At 46.3% G+C, this 16,363-nt stretch overlaps 1 protein-coding gene across 1 annotated transcript in view; it reads left to right on the top strand.

Annotated features, from left to right (window-relative positions):
* Nucleotides 1–16,363, top strand: part of CRB1 (crumbs cell polarity complex component 1) — a 161,629-nt gene that overhangs the window by 104,602 nt on the left and 40,664 nt on the right. The window contains exons 6-8 of the mRNA XM_061159812.1: nt 4,621–5,580; nt 11,610–12,157; nt 13,507–13,672. Coding sequence (XP_061015795.1) covers nt 4,621–5,580; nt 11,610–12,157; nt 13,507–13,672 — 1,674 coding nt within the window. The remainder of the gene's footprint in view (nt 1–4,620; nt 5,581–11,609; nt 12,158–13,506; nt 13,673–16,363) is intronic.

Below are 16,363 nucleotides of genomic sequence, written 5' to 3' on the forward strand. Positions count from 1 at the left end.
CTAGTTTGATCCTCACTTATTATCCATACATTCTTTGAAAACCTGCTATAAGCAATGCATTTTCTATATTTGCATAAATACAAGTTTTCTTATCACATTTTGCTGTAATCATATTGAGGCCTGGTCTGTGTCTTCTGCTTTGCATCTCTCACAATCCTTTATGAGGCTCAGAATAGGTATCTTATAAATTTAAGAAAACGGTAAATTAAAACTTCAACTAAGGGGTCAAAAAAGACTTCCCAGGTGTCACTAGTGGTAAAGCACCCATCTGCCCATGCAGGAGACATAAGAGACTTGGGTTTGATCCCTGGGTTGGGAAGATCCCCTGGAAGAGGGCATGTCCAGCCACTCCAGTATTCTTGCCTGGAGAATCCCATAGACAGAGGCGCCTGGTGGGCTGCAGTCTATAGCCTTGCAGAGAGTAGGACACAACTTAGCAGTGTGTTGCTCCTTGGAGCAGGAGTGACTTAGCGCAGCACATCACAATGGGTCAAGATATGGTTGCTTCAGGAACCAACGTGAAGTTTGAGAGACTATAGTGCAGAATGTCAAAATCAAGACAGATGACAGACTTTAGGCTCATTTCAAGGGTCCATGAAAGCTCCCAGGAGGCGGCCCGAAGGAGTGAGTCTGTGCAGAGACTTCTCTGGAGAAACTGGCCGCTGTGCCGAGGTGGAGCCCAGGCCTCACGAGCCAGGTTGGGGGTTACATTCTCACCACAACCACCAGAGTGGCTCCAAGGAGACTGCAGTCTCACCTAAGTTTGTGGGAAGGGCAGGAGCGGCAACTTAGCCTGGATTCTCCACCTACCCGAGGCACCTAGAGGGGAAAGGGCATGCCTGGGGCCGCAGGAGAAGGAGACGCGGGCGATGGGGATGCTGCTGGGCTGGGCTGGGCAGCGACCCGCTTCCCCTCCACTTGTGAAGCAGAGCCCGTGGACCTGGGGTTCTTGGGGAATCACGGGAGGGGTGTCAGCCAGTGGACAGTGTGAAACGGGTCCTGGTCCCTCTTGGAAGGTTCGGGAACACCAACGGACAGACCAAGTGGGTGAAGTGGAGTAAACCTCAGGAAATCTGTGGGGAAGGGGCTGGTGGAGGGGCAACTTGAGAGCAAGGCCTGCTGGCAGCTCTCCGGAGACTTCACTGGGGCAACGGAGACCAAGGACTCGGCAAAGAGCCCCTGGAATAAAAGTCCCCCTGAAGCACCTGCCGGTCTCAGAGACCGTGGAGCATCCACCACCAGCAGCCGCACAGAATACCTTCTGAACCCTCTGACTCTCAGGCAGGAGGCTAGAAAGGTAGGGGGGCGGAGTGGAGGGGAAAAGAAGGGGGCACTCCTCAAGTCATTTCCAAGACAGCCTGAAGTCCACCTAGCAGACGGAGAAAGAAGATTCAATTCTGAAATGTATTAAAACTTCATGGTTCTTATGACTATTTAGTATAGGTGTTTAAAATATGACCTTAAGACTATTATTACTTAAGGCTGAGCAGAAAAGACTTGGAGCCTGCTGGAGATTTTATCCAAGCTTTCACCCCCCACTCCATTAAATATGTTGAAAGGCACAATGGGTAGGGACAAGGTGTTTAACTTTGACTATAACTCATGAGTTTTTCAGTATTCCTCTTAATTAAATGCTTGCAGATTAATTTATTCTGTGCTCAAAATCCTGTGAAAATCAAATCTAAGTAAAATATCTTCTAACAATAAAGTTTTAGAAGAACTTGTTGTAAGTTCAGTTAAATGAAACTTGCATTAGAACTCTCCTTCAGATTATTAGCTGTAATTCCTATGTCAGCTCTCTATTACCTATAAGGATGATTATTTTTTGTTTGTTTGTTCAGTCACCAAGTTATGAATGACTCTTTGTGACCCCATGGACTGTAGCATGTCAGGATTCCCTGTCCTTCACTATCTCCCAGAGTTTGTCCAATTTCTTGTCCATTGAATCGATGATGCCATCCAACCATCTCAACCTCTGCCACCCCTTTCTCCTCCCACCTTCAATCTTCCCCAGCATCAGGGTCTTTTCCAGTGAGCCAGCTTTTTGCATCAGGTAGCCAAAGTATTAGAGCTTCAGCTTCAGCCTCAGTCCTTCCAACGAATAGTCAGGGTTAATTTCCTTTAGGATTGACCTCTTTGATCTCCTTGCTATTGCAGGGACTCTCAAGGGTCTTCTCCAACACCGCAATGCAAAAGCATCAGTTCTTCAGTGGTCTACTTTCTTTCTGGTCCCTCTCTCACATCTATACATGACTACTGGAAAGATCATAGCCTTGACTATTATGGACCTTTGTTGGCAAAGTGATGTCTTTGCATTGTAATATGCTGTCTAGGCTTGTCATAGTTTTCCTGCCAAGAAGCAATCACCTTAATTTCATGGCTGCAGTCACCATCTGCAGGGATTTTAGAGCCCAAGAAGAGGAAATCTAGGATGATTCTATATTATAACAAACAAATCCATTTGATTTCGTTTTACTTTGTCTACTCATCCAGTTTTTTTATAACACATATCTGCTCAGCCCCGTGCAGGGACTGTCAGAAACTCTAAGATTGTGATATGGTCCCTCTTTTTATGGAGCTTGAAGTACTTTTGGATTAACAAAATTGTATGAAAGTAATCCAAGTAGAGTAACATATAAGTACAATAGGGTTCAGTCGAGGGTCTAAACATACGGTGCCAAAGTGGCTGGGGGCACAGATTAACATCGGGTAAATTTACCTGAAAATAGACACAAAAAGAGCACTTTGGGCTTTGGATTAGATCAGGATAAATTCAGTATGAACATTTTAGTCAGCTTACAATGGTCATCATTAATCAACTCATTCAAAAATTAATTTCCAAGCGCCAAACATGGTGTAGGCATTGTGCTGTGTTTGAGATATGCACTGTTGAATAAAACAGTTTCCCTTCTCTCATGAAGAGTGAGACTCCAGCCTAATATGCTGTCCCAGCAAATCTCTCACTATGGAGAGTTGTACGATTTGTCAGTCACTCCATATGAATACACTTTCTAAATAATTTCTCTCAATGATGACAGTGCTACTTGATTCTGTCATGAGAGAATAATTCCTTTTGTTACTATGTTTTAATTACAGCCAACACTTATGGAGTAGTTGTTTATGTATCAAGCAATGTTATGAGCATCTGATGTGTCTTAATCTTTAAAAAGCCCTGAGCTGCAGGTACTATTATTAACCCCATTTTGTAGATCAGAAGACCTAGACACAAAAAGTAAATGTAACTTGCTCACTACCTTAGCTGGGATTCAAACCCAGCTTTATCAATATGGGAGCCTTTGATGAAATTTAAAAAGCAGTCATTTAGGCATGGAGTTCATTGGGAAAATTAGACAGACATGTTAGTAATAGCAATAAACAGGAATGCACTAAATTATCAATTAAAAAGAGAAAGTGTCCCATTGCATTTTAAAAACCAGATTGTAGAATTGCTTTGGAATTTAGACACCAGTCTTTCTAAGCTTCAAAACTGTCTGTGAAAGAGAGCTGAGCCCGTCTGCCCTGGAAACCTGGGGACCTTTCAGCAAGCACAGACACATAATGAGGACGACGGTGTTGGCAAAACTGTGTAAGTGCTACACACACGTCAGTTTCTGTTCGCACTGTTTGTTCATTTGAACTTCATTAAAGAGCAACAACCATCACTCTTATAAAGTGTTATATTTCTTTTTGTTACTTGGATTAAATGAATTCTATTAGAATTCTAATAGTATTCACTTAATGAGTTCTCTAATTAGGTATCAAAAAATTTTTTGACTTGAGAGTCAGGAAGAAAAGTAAAAGAAAGTGAAGAAGCTAGAAGCCAGGGCTTGTTGTTGGACAGATTTCACAGTTTATACTAGAATCGTGGTGAGCAGGAGAGGGGACCCTCTATTCTCCTCAGAAGCCTCTGCAGAGAGAGGCGCCTGCACTGTCTGTGTGTCTAGGGATTATGTCCTTGTTCTTTAGTTGCTGAGTCGTGTCCAGCTCTTGGCGAGCCCGTGGACTGTAGCCCGCCAGGCTCCTCTGTCCCTGGGATTTCCCAGGCAAGAACACTGGCGTGGGTTGCCATTTCCTTCTCCAGGGCATCTTCCCCACCCAGGGATCGAACCTGCATCTCCTGCACTGGCAGGCACATTCTTTACCCTCTGAGGCACCAGGGAAGCCACTAGGGATTGTGGGAAGTTGCCAAAAACGGAGAAGGCAGATCGCTGATTCCAAGTAGAACAGAGTGAAATCAGCAGCCCAGGGCGGCATAAACCACATCTGGGAATTAAGTCCCCAAACAGTTTGTGTCTAGATTTGATCCCAATAGCAGTCTCTCTCTTTGAAACAAATTGCCATGATATTCAGTGTCCCATATGTGTCTGTCGGTGATAATCCGAGTCAGCCACTCTACGTGGCCAGGAGCCGATGTCTAAAAGAAGAATTCCAGGCTTGCTCCGCCGGCACTTGCATGCACCTCACAGGCAGAATGATAGCATCCCGGGTCACCGTTCACACTGTTACAGCCCTGAACCCGAGCCCGTAGTGCCCCTCCCAAGATTTCACGTGCAGATGGCGCGAGGTGTCCTGTGCCATCTGACTGTATGTGACTCAGGTCTGTTCTCTGTCCTTGAACAGGAGTCCACTGTGAGGAGGACGTGGACGAGTGCTCGTCCAGCCCTTGCCGCAACGGCGGCACTTGTGAGAACTCGCCTGAGGGTTACACTTGCCACTGCCCGTTGGATCCCCGTTCTGGAGTCGTCTATGGAGGCAGGGACTGCTCCGATACCCTCCTGGGCTGTGCCGATCGTCCGTGTCTAAACAACGGGACGTGCGTCCCCCACGTCCACGACGGCCGGCACGGATTCGACTGCTTGTGCCCCGCGGGCCACACCGGGTCACGGTGTGGAACCGTCACCACGCTGTCCTTCGAGGGCAGCGGCTTCCTGTGGGTCCCGAGTGGCTCAGCTCCGGCCCGGGACTCGGGCTGTACCGTAGCCCTCAGGTTCCAGACCGTCCAGCCGGCGGCCCTGCTGCTCTTCCGCGGTGACCGGGACGCGTTTGTGATGCTGGAGGTGCTGGCTGGCTTCGTCCACTTGACCCTTCAAGTCGGCGATCGGCCGAAGGTGGTCCTGCTCATCCCCCAGGACACCAGCGACGGAGGGTGGCACGCGGTGGAGGCGACGTTTGCAGAGGCGGTGACCCTCGCCCTAGGCGACGACGCTTGCTCGGGGGCGTGCATCGCTAGCGCTCCTTCTCCGTTTGAACGCGATGGGTCATCAGCGTGCACGCTCCAGAATTCCTTTCTGGGGGGTTTGCCGGAGGGAAGCGCCCACAGTGGTGATGCTCTGCTTCACGTCTATGAGATACCATCTGCACCTTCGCTCGTGGGCTGCCTCCAAGACGTGCAGCTGGACTCGAACGCCGTCACCGCGGAGAACATCTCATCCGACGCGGCTCTGAATGTCAGGGCGGGCTGCACCCGAAAGGACTGGTGTGAGAGCCAGCCTTGTCATAACAGAGGACGCTGCCTCAACCTGTGGCTCGGTCACCGCTGTGAGTGCCGCAGGCCCTACCGCGGCCGCAACTGCCACGGAGGTGAGGGGGCCGGGGGCTGGGAGGGCCGGGGGCTCAACGGCCAGGCTGCTCCTGACGGTGATGACCCGGCAGGACCCTGCTGCTGGCTGCCCGCTGATGGAAACGGAGGAGGCTGGGGGTGTGCACTAGTTCCATCTCAGTGAATGCGTCCCACACCAGGGTTTCACCCATGCAGAGAAGCGAAAACTAAGCCCATAGCTCCCATCCAAGCGGGTATCCTTCTTGGTGTTTACAAAATGCTGCTACAATCTTATCATTTGTGGTGTATCAGAAATTTATTGTAAATCTTATTTGAAAGGGAAGCAGTCTTTTGGAAGAAAAGGCCATGAAACTAATCAATACTAAGTCCTAGCTCAATGGCTCGGGCGTAGCAGGTTCCTAAGACATAGTCACTTTCTTGCCCTCCTCTCTGTGCAGCTCACACTTGCTCCAAGATCGTGCCTCAGTTTAGTACTTTTATAAACCACCAATTTTATTCAAAGGTGTATTTTTAAGAGTTGCACTGGAGAAAACAGGTATTCTACCTATGTGTCCAAGAAAGAAAATATTTTTAAAAAGTAACAACATGGAAACTGGGTAGATGCTATAAACTAATTGCTTTAATTTCTCCAGCAGATGAGTTTGAAATGCACTTCAAAAGCCTTACTTCCGACATCGTTCCGAAGATTGCTGTTGATAGTGATCAATACATACCTATTTCTTTTTATTATGATTCTTTTGCACTGAAAATGTCGGAAAGGCAATTGCAACAGACTGCTTTGAAGTGCAGCTGTAATTCACCCCATGATTTGAGAGTAACTTGAAAAAGGACGACATCTGGTAAATAGTCTTCTGTGCCTTATATGAAGTAAAATTGAAACCAGCCTTAGTCTGTACCCTACTCCATGTATGAAGGGCTGAGAATTATTATACACTATTCATGGGTCTCCCCCTGACCACAATATTCATTACAAATCACGGACCGGCTTGACAATGAGGTCCGGCATCTACTAGCTCTAAGTAATATTTTAAATGGAATGGCAAGTTGTTTTGAGTTTTTTTTTTTTTTTTTAAGGAGAAAGGGGGAAATTATACTGCAGCAATGTTCAGTTTTTGAAGAAAAATCTAATTGACCCAAGGCAATATTTTTACTACATATACAAAATAACAAACAGATGCTGAGTCATTTTGACCAGCTTCCAAGTGCAGTGACCCATGAGGTTACTACTGACTGCAGTGATGCTAACTGTCCTGGTAAATAGATTCAAGAGATGCCAGTCTTGTGGGTTCTGGTTTGCTTTATTTTTTCCAACTTGGAAAACTCACAGTCTTGAAACCCAGTTCCTGAGTTGGTTACCTGTCCCCTGTCTTCCTCCAAGTTCCTTCTCCGCGCCCCCTGCTGCCCCCACCCCTCCACTATTTGAAACTGGTAATCCTGATCAAAAAGCTTCAGAGGATATCTCCTTAGGGAGTAAGTTCTGTAATGACTTCTCTTTCTGAAATTCTTGGTATAAGTTTAAGAAAAGTTATATTTCGATATCATCTCTTAGTCATAAATTCAAAGCATCCTTGTGTGCATTCTGTCGCTCAGTCATGTCCAACTGTTTGTGACCCTATGGACTGTAGCTCTTCTGTCCATGGGATTCTCCAGGCAAGAATACTAGAGTGAGTTGCCATGCCCTCCTTCAAGGGATCTTCCTGACCCAGGGATCAAACCCACATCTCTTAAGTCTTCTACATTGGCAGGCAGGTTCTTCACTACTAGCGCCACCTGGGAAGCCCCAAAATGTCCTGTATTTGCTGTCATCTTTGAGGAATGTTTGCTGGGGAGTTTATTCCCATCACAGAAGATGCTTGCAAGCTATATGGGACAACCTGGAATCTTTCCGTCATTGTACATAGACGTCCAGGAGGGAGGAGATGTGCTAAAAAGTACAAGGTGAACTTCACCCAGGTCTTGATCCTGGCTCAGTGTTTCCCAAACATGGTACCCATTGCCAGATAGACTGGATGGAGAATTTAGCTGGCTGACTAAACATGGAAGACAGAGGGGCTTCCTATATTGTAAAGCTGATCTTTTAAAAATAATCAAGTGTCTCAAGTAGAAGAGTTCAGAGAAAATTTTCTCAAAACTTGTCTGCAAGTGTCTCCGATTCCTTATGGCCTTATTTTTTTGATGCTCCATGTCAGGGTTATCTTGTCATCCTGGCTGTGTCCAGGAAGAGGGAGCTTCCAAGATACTGTTCAGTATAACATGTCCCTGATCTCATTCCTTCTCGAGGATGTTTCATTGACAGAGGCGATTGACATATGTTTTCTCTTCAGTCATACCTCTAAACTTTGAGACTCTTACCCTCTTGGAATTAGAGCTTCTTAGACGTAGGATGGGCTTCACTCCATGACTGAATTTTTTTATAATTGTGCATGCCAAGTGTAGTGGCCCAAAACTCTGCTTATGCACCATCAGGAGTGAGAATGCATTCATCCTCCGTCTTCCCAGAAATCCCCTAAAAGTTGTTTCTTGGTCCTGAAATAATGTAGGATGACCTACCCTTCCATTCATTGGCTGCATTGTAACTCTTGAAGCCAATGCCAATCTTGCTTACGTGTGTTCTCCATGAGAACACAAATATTTGGAGAAAAGTCTTGTACTATCCAGGCCGTCATGCCTGTCATGCTAAACATACCCAGCTTCTTCCAATGCTTTCCTTATGGGCTCGTTTTCAGACGCTCCACTAGCTGCTTGCTTGCTTGGGAATAAGTGTGCTTATTTGGCTCCTAGATGAGCCTGAGAGTGCAGAATACCACGGGACTGTGACCTTCTCATTCTGGAGAACGTTCTTCTGATCTGCAGCCTAGGACCACACTGGCCTTCGGGCAGCCGCATTCTGCGATAGGCTCACTTTGAGTTGTTCTCACTGATGGTGCCACAGAGTTCTGCTTCTTCCACCTGAAACCAGTGAAGTGCGTTTAGACCCAAGTGGCTTTTATTTATTCTCAATAAATTTCTTCTTGTTGCAGTCCATCAATCATTAAAACTTGAAGTTATTTTTCAGCCGTATTTGTCATCCCTCTCCAGGACACATCAACAACACATATAAGAATCATTCTTTCCGTGTCCCCAGACGAGTCATCTATGGGGTCAGGTGCTTCTAAAATCATGTACTAAATCACGTGCTCTGACTACGTGCTTGTGACTTCTGAAGACAAACAGGACTGCTAAAGAGTCAAGCTTCTGAGAGAAAGAAACCATTCTGTGTTCTGTCTTTTTAATCTGGATTCACAAAGTGATGCTGTAGGCGTCCCAGGATGACCAGCGGGGACCACCCCTGAGCTGAGCGATTCTGTGCATACTCTCAAACCTCGGGACCTTCAAGAGCCAGCTTTCCTTATTAAACATTTTATCTCATATGAAAGTGCTGCTGTGTGTTCAGAGATGTTAGCCTCTTCAAACGGACTGTTATATCTAATGGTGCGCTTTGAAAGCCACCTGTAGCTCCCTGGAGCAGGTGGTCTCCAAATGCAGATTCAAGCTGTAATGATCCTGTAAGAAATCAAGGCAGAATTCTGAAAATGCAGCCTTTTATGCGGGAGGTCTTCAAACATGATGGTGGCCTGAGCAAGTTTCACTGTAGTTCAGCTAAACTAAAATATATCCCACCTTTGTTCAAACTTCAATGGAACCATATGACAACATTTAAATATATTGGAATATGCCATTTTTCTGGGTAGGACAGGGATGTGAAGACCTGAAGATGGTAATATCTTTAAGGTGATGCCCTTGTCAAGTGCATCAGTGATTTCCAGGTTGCCAAATTCTTCAGTCAGTTTTCAGTCCTCACCTGCCTTGACTGCTCAGCAACCCTTACCATAGCTGAATACACCCTCTTGCTGAAAGGCTTTCCTGGTGGCTCAGCTAGTAAAGAACCCACCTGCAATGCAGGAGACCCCCAGTTCAATTCCTGTTACAGGAAGGTCGGCTGGAGAAGGGACAGGCTACCCACTCCAGTCTTCTTGGGCTTCCCTGGTGGCCCAGCTGGGAAAGAATCCACCTGCAATGCAGAAGGCCTGGGTTCGATCCCTGGGTTAGGAAGATCCCCTGGAGAAGGGAAAGGCTCCCCACTCCGGTATTCTGGCCTGGAGAATTCCTGGAGTGTATAGTCCATGGGGTCGCAAAGAGTCGGACATGACTGACTGGCTTTCACTTTCACTTTTCTTTTCTTCCTGAAAACCCTCCCCTCCCTAGGCTTGGGGGGGCCTCACTCTCTGGGTTCTCTTTCTGCTTTACTCATTTATTGGCTCCTTTACCTCCACATGTCTTCTGCTTAAGGGCTCAGTTCTTGGACCTCTTCTCTCTCTAGATTCATGTTCTTGGTGATCGCATCCAGTCTTATGGCTTTAAAAGTCATGTGTACACTGGAAAATCCAAAATTACTATGGCTCATGCCAAATATATTCCCTGAATCTCTGTATCTATCTGCTGACTAGACATTTCCACCTGGATATCTAATAAGATATCTTAAATTTAATATGGAATCCCATTCCTACCCACCCACCCAAAGCCATTCCTCCTGTTTTTCTTCTCCATCTCTGCAAATGGAAACTCAATGCTTCTAGTTACTTGGACCAAATGCCTTGGAGATGAACTTGCCCTAGAAGATCCTGTTGGCTCTACCAAAACATTTCCAGAATCTGATCACTTCTCCCCATCTCCACCATGACCACTGATCCAAGCCACCATCATTTCTTTCCTGCATTTCTGTAATAATATCTCTACTTTCTTTGGGGTTTCGCTCAAATAACGCCTTCTCAGAGCTCTTCCCCCACAACTCTGTTTAAAATGATGGCTCTGCTCCCATCCCCAGGTCTCCCTAGTCCCATTGTCTGCTTGACTTCTTCTATACCAAAGAACCTGTCATCGCCAGACATACCACATAACCTCTACCCAGCTGGAATATAAGCTTTAGGAGTATGAAAACTTGTTTCTACTGTATCATCGATGCTTTTGAAGGTCAGCGTCCATTCATTTTCATGCTCCCTCAAGGGTTTTCTTGTGGTGAGGTACATTCATAGTGTTACCACGCCAGCGCATTAGAAACCTCTCTGTCCACAAGAAATGTTGGGTGAGTTCAGAACTCAGCATTGCCCAACTTCTGCATGTTCCACGCCTTTCCTTTCCCACCAAGGACCACAGGAGAAAGAGTCTTCTTCTTCCTTTGTTCAACTGCCCTACCTCCTGTTATTATCAGGGCTATCTTCCCAAGAGAGGATTTGCAAATCTAATTCTTGATTTCTGTCCTTTGCAAGGAATAATTAGGTTTACTGCCACTTGCTTAAGGACACCCCCCGTATAGCAAAGACGACGATTGCTCAAATAGTCTGTTTACACGTTATGGAGGAAGGGCTCTTGCTCCCCAGGCTTCTGCAAGCCGAGGTGGAGCAGAGCAGCGTCTGGTCTTCCACCTTTTAGTGCCACCTCTTTAGGGCAGTGAGGAGGAAGTGCGGAATTTCATCAGTGCAGAAATCTTCTCTTCCTCTTTGTGATCAGTGGACCTTGACTATAAACTGTACCCTGAAATCTAGTTATTTTCAGAATAAAGTAAACCCAGAAGTTCAGAAAGTCAGGCTAAAATGTCATTCTATTGAATAAGTCTGTCCTGAACTTTAAAAAATCTGGCTATATTTGTGCATATATATATATATTCATTATGCGTGTCCCTGGTGGCTCAGTGGTAAAGAATCCACCAGACAATGCAGGAAATATGGGTTCGATCCCTGTGTCATGAACATCCCCTGGAGAAAGAAAAGACAACCCACTCCAGTATTCTTGCCTGCCTGAGAAATCCCATGGACAGAGGAACCTGGCGGGCTATGGTCCATGGTGTTGCAAAAGAGCTGGACACGACTGAGTGAAGAAACAGCAACATATATGCATTGCTATATTTTTTAAATATACATATATATATATATATGTAATCTTTTGCTGCTTTTTACTTGTGAGTCTTAAGATGTTTCTTCTTGGTTTCTCCTCCTCTATCTTGATATTAAAGAGTATGTGGCAGGCAGATTTGGCCAAGACGACTCTCCCGGATATGCTGTTTTTCATCTGGGCAAGGATTACGAAGAGGACCTCACGCTCTCCATGTTCGTTCGAACACGCCGTCCGTCCGGCTTGCTCCTAGCTCTGGGAAACGGCACTTACCAACACCTCCGCGTTCGGCTAGAGCATGGAAGGCTAGCGGTGCTGACCCCAGGTTCTCCCAAGTTATTAGTAACATTTGTTCTCAGCGACGGACAGGTCCGCCTGGTATCTTTGAAAATCAAGCCAAATAAAATTGAACTGTATCAGTCATCACAAAATCTAGGATTTCTTTCTGCTCCTACATGGAAACTCCAAAGAGGAGATGTCCTCTACGTTGGCGGACTCCCTGACAGGCAAGAGACTGAGGTTAGCGGTGGATTCTTCAAAGGCTGCATTCAAGATATAAGGCTAAACAATGAAAACCTGGAATTCTTCCCAAATTCAACGGGCAGCGCAGCCCACAGTGCCGTTCTTGTCAATGTGACGGAAGGCTGTCCCGGAGACAACCTGTGTGAGGTAGGATTATTCACACCGACTCTGTCCGTGCTGTGTGTGCCCTATTCCTGAAGGCCCTCCCGCCTCCCACGACACCCCCTCCCACCCCACCCCTCCACCCCTCCCCACCCCACCCCACCCCTCCACCCCTCCCCACCCCACCCCACCCCTCCACCCCTCCCCACCCCACCCCACCCCCTCCACCCCTCCCCACCCCCACCCTACAGGCTGTCACAGAGCACCAGCTTTGGGTTCCCTGCATCATCCATCAAACTGTCACCGACTGTTTTAACTATGGTAATACATATGTTTCAGTGCTATTCTCTCAAATCATCCCACCCTCTCCTTAATGTTTCTTAAGGTTGTTTTTGAGTGGACCATTTTTAAAGTCTTTATTGAATTTTTTTTATAATATTGCTTCTGTTTTATATTCTGGTTTCTTGGCCTCATGGCATGTGGAATCTTGACTCCCTGACCAGGGATTAAACCTAGACAGCCTGTTTTGGAAGGTGAAGTCTTAACCACTGGACCACGAGGGAAGTTCCCAGATAACGTATTAATAAAGCAATGGACATAAGTGCAGATGGAACTCTCAGAAATTCCTTTGTCAGTGCTTCTGTTTTGATTACTTTGTGAGCAACATTGTGAGGACTCAGATGATAACAGTATGTTTCTGATTCAGAGGCGGGGCTCCTGGAGGGGTGGAGGTGTTGCTCTATGGGGACCCAGAGGATCTAAGTACCAGCTTCACCGTTTGGCTTTTGATAGGATCTTAGAAGGGCTTCCCAGGTGGCTCAGTGGTAAAGAACCCACCTGCCAATGCAGGAGACATAAGAGACCTGGGTTCAATCCCTGGGATGGAAAGATCCCCCGGAGGAGTGCATGGCAACCCACTCCAGCATTCTCGCCTGGAGAACCCCGTGGACAGAAGAGCCTGGTGGGCACCAGTCCACGGGGTCGCAAAGGGTCAGACACGACTGATGCAGGCACACGTGCACACACAGGATCCTGGACAATGAAAGGGACCTCAGTTTTCTCACCAGGAGAAACGAGAGGTCAAGTCTCTAACTCAAATGATCACGAGTGTCATTGAAAGTGTTTGGTAATTTGTAAATTACAGAGACTATTATTACACCTTTGAAAATCTTCCTGGTGCTACAGGAGATCAATATTGTATATTTTTATTTATTTCCCTTTTCCTCTTGATGGTAGCAGTAAGTTTTATTCTACTTAGCAGCCAACAGATATAAAAATGTTCGATACGTAAAGAAGGAGGAAATTAGCGTGAATAGATTCACAGGGTCTTGCTTGGCTCCTCTCCGCATTTAGCTGCCAGAGCTCCTTACACCTGTGATTTCCTGTCTATGCAGCCCAACCCCTGTCACCACGGAGGCGTCTGCTACCTGCTGTGGGACGACTTCTCCTGCTCCTGTCCTGCCAACACAGCAGGGAAGGCCTGCCAGGAGCTGCGCTGGTGTGAACTCGGCCCGTGTCCCCCTGGCGCCCAGTGCCTGCAGCTGCCTCGAGGATTTGAATGTAGGTGCGGGTTAGGCTCCTAGCCACCCAGTCCGGCTGGGCGTTTCAGTTGGTCGATGAGTCGACCCAGAAGAAAAGACACCAGCTCAGCAGAGAAGCTTGTGGTTGCTTCCCCCAGCGTGAGGGTGGTGTAACAAACCTAACGCGAGGGTAGTCAGCCAGAGTGACCTCGTGACAAATGCCGTCCCTGGGTTTCAGCTGAGGGGGAGATGGTGGCCATAGCAACTCCAAACCTACAACCTGGATCGTGTAAGGCTGATTTCTAGAGAAAGAGCTAGCCGGCTGATATTTGGCCTTTCTTTCCTCCTTACTGATTATCCAGAGCGAAAGCACCAGAGTGAGCCTGTTGCCATTGGTTAGCTATGAGGCCGCCATGGTTCGCCTGCCTCCATAATCTAAGGCTTCCTCTGTAAAGTCAGGATAAAAGGTCTGCTGGATAAGCAGATAAATCTGTGTGTGTGTGTGATCATTGTATGACCTTGTGTGTAGACAGCCAAACGTGTTAAGCACGCAATTCATGTTTGCAATGAGTATTTCCTTCAGTGGGAACAGTTTTCCTGCCCAAATTCAGTACTATGCAACAGTTTCCCAAATGTTAGCATGCTGAACACTATCCCCACGATTTTGACATGTCTGGGTACTGGCGACACAATGGTTTATAGTCTGTCTTTTCTTCTACTTAAGACAATGCACAGTTCAGTCTGTAGCCAGCCCTTCATGTTTGGACACAACTCTCGTCTCTTTGCCTCGTTCAAGCCAGCAGCATCATTAGTTCTCCCACCAGCATATAAACACACTGTCAAATCCTCGTCACAAACTACTTCCCCTGATTCCCTTCGAGGATGATACATGCGCCCCCATCCCTGCCAGCCACCTCCCATGTTCCTGCTCCTTTCCTGGTGGGAGAACCCCTCCGGGAGCTGGCCTCCACATGCTCCTCACGTCTTACGTCCAGTGTTCTTTGCTTCACCCCAACAATCAGGCTCCCCCCACTACCATCACCTCCACCCTGAACCCTCCCAGCCCAGAGCCTCACAGGCTACCTCATCACTTCATTCCCTTTCCTACCCAAACGCCCTCTTCCCTGGCTTTATTTTCCTTCATGGCTCTTATCATCCTTGGATGTTTTGTTTTATATGTATTTGTTCACTTGCTCATCATCTTTTCCTCAGTGAAATGTAAGCTTCAAAAGAGAAGGAGGTATGCTCTCTGCTTTCCTACTTTACTCCTAGCACATAGAATAGTGCCAAACACATAGGAGGCTGTCAGGAAATATTTGTTTAATGAATATCTGTTTTCTTCAATTTAACTCAATATTTTCACTTAACTGCTCTAGACTTAAGGGACATACAAGTCTGCATACAATTTTTAAAAATATATAAAATACCTTGTAAAACAATGAACTAAAATAATAGTCTGGAGCTAGAGGGTAGACAGACCTCAGGCCCCTTAACAACAACCAAGCCTGGAAGTGACTGAGGACAAGTATATATTTACTTTGATGTTTATGTATTTTAAGATGATATATCAACTTATCATGTGATAAGTGTGAAATGTATTGCATTGTGTATATACTTGGGGAGGTTTTCTTGAAGAATACACATACTCTTGTGTTTCATTTTTAAGAAATAATATGCCACACATGGGGCTTTCCAGGTGGTGCTAGTGGTAAAGAACCCGCCTGCCAATGCATGAGACATAAGAGATCCGGGTTCAGTCCCTGGGTTGGGATGATCCGCTGGAGGAGGGCATGGCAACCCACTCCGGTATTCTTGCCTGGAGGATCCCATGGCAGAGGAGCCTGGTGGGCTACAGGCCATGGGGTGGCACAGAGTAGGGCATGACTGGAGCAGCTTAGCACACACGCACGTGAATGCACACTATACACGTGAATAAGGCAGGAATCTGCATAAAGCATGAGATCAGGCGTCAAGCATGACGCAGAATTTTAGTGCCACCTTTTGTCTTGCTCGACCCTCTGAATTGCTTTCTTAAAATAGTTTACTACTTACTTATTCATTTTATTATTGCTCTTTTGATAGAAGTACTAAAGTTGTTTGTCCCAGTTATGTTCTACAAAATGGTTTAAATCATTCTGAATGACTTCATAGGGAAAAAAGAATAGGGTTTCTAAAATCAGTGGCAGTGTGAGAACCATACCCCAGGTGGGTGTTGTTGCCTTCTGTCTTCACGTGAAGGACTTGGACGCCTCGGAAAGGCATAGAGCACTCTTCACTGCTAGGCATTGCCTCTGTGGAAAGAGGAGAAAGTTTGCCTCTGACCTTTCACAGAGTCTCAGAAACATTTTTGACATATGATCTATCTTAATAAAGGGCGGGGGAGGGAAATCAGTAGGGGGTGAACTTTTCCTATCCAACAGATGTCACCCCCAGATCACTTTTGCTCTGTTGTATGTGATCTCTTGACTGTATGGTATGTTTTTCCAGTGAGATGTGCTGACAAGTTAGTTCTGCTAGAGTAACTACTCTTGAGAGTATAGCTGGTACATTACCCGAATTTACCTTTAGTACTTAATCATTTCTATCTTTGCATCCTATCAAAAAAGAGAGACTTAAAAATTACAACCCACCTTAGACAGAGACGTGTTTATTATGATAAAGTTCCCTGAAGGAAGGGCAGAGTGTAATGGTACCTGCACGGCAGTTCTTCCTCAGACAACAAGGAGTGACT

This window comes from Dama dama, chromosome 14 (genome assembly GCF_033118175.1).
Source record: "Dama dama isolate Ldn47 chromosome 14, ASM3311817v1, whole genome shotgun sequence".
NCBI lineage: Eukaryota > Metazoa > Chordata > Mammalia > Artiodactyla > Cervidae > Dama > Dama dama.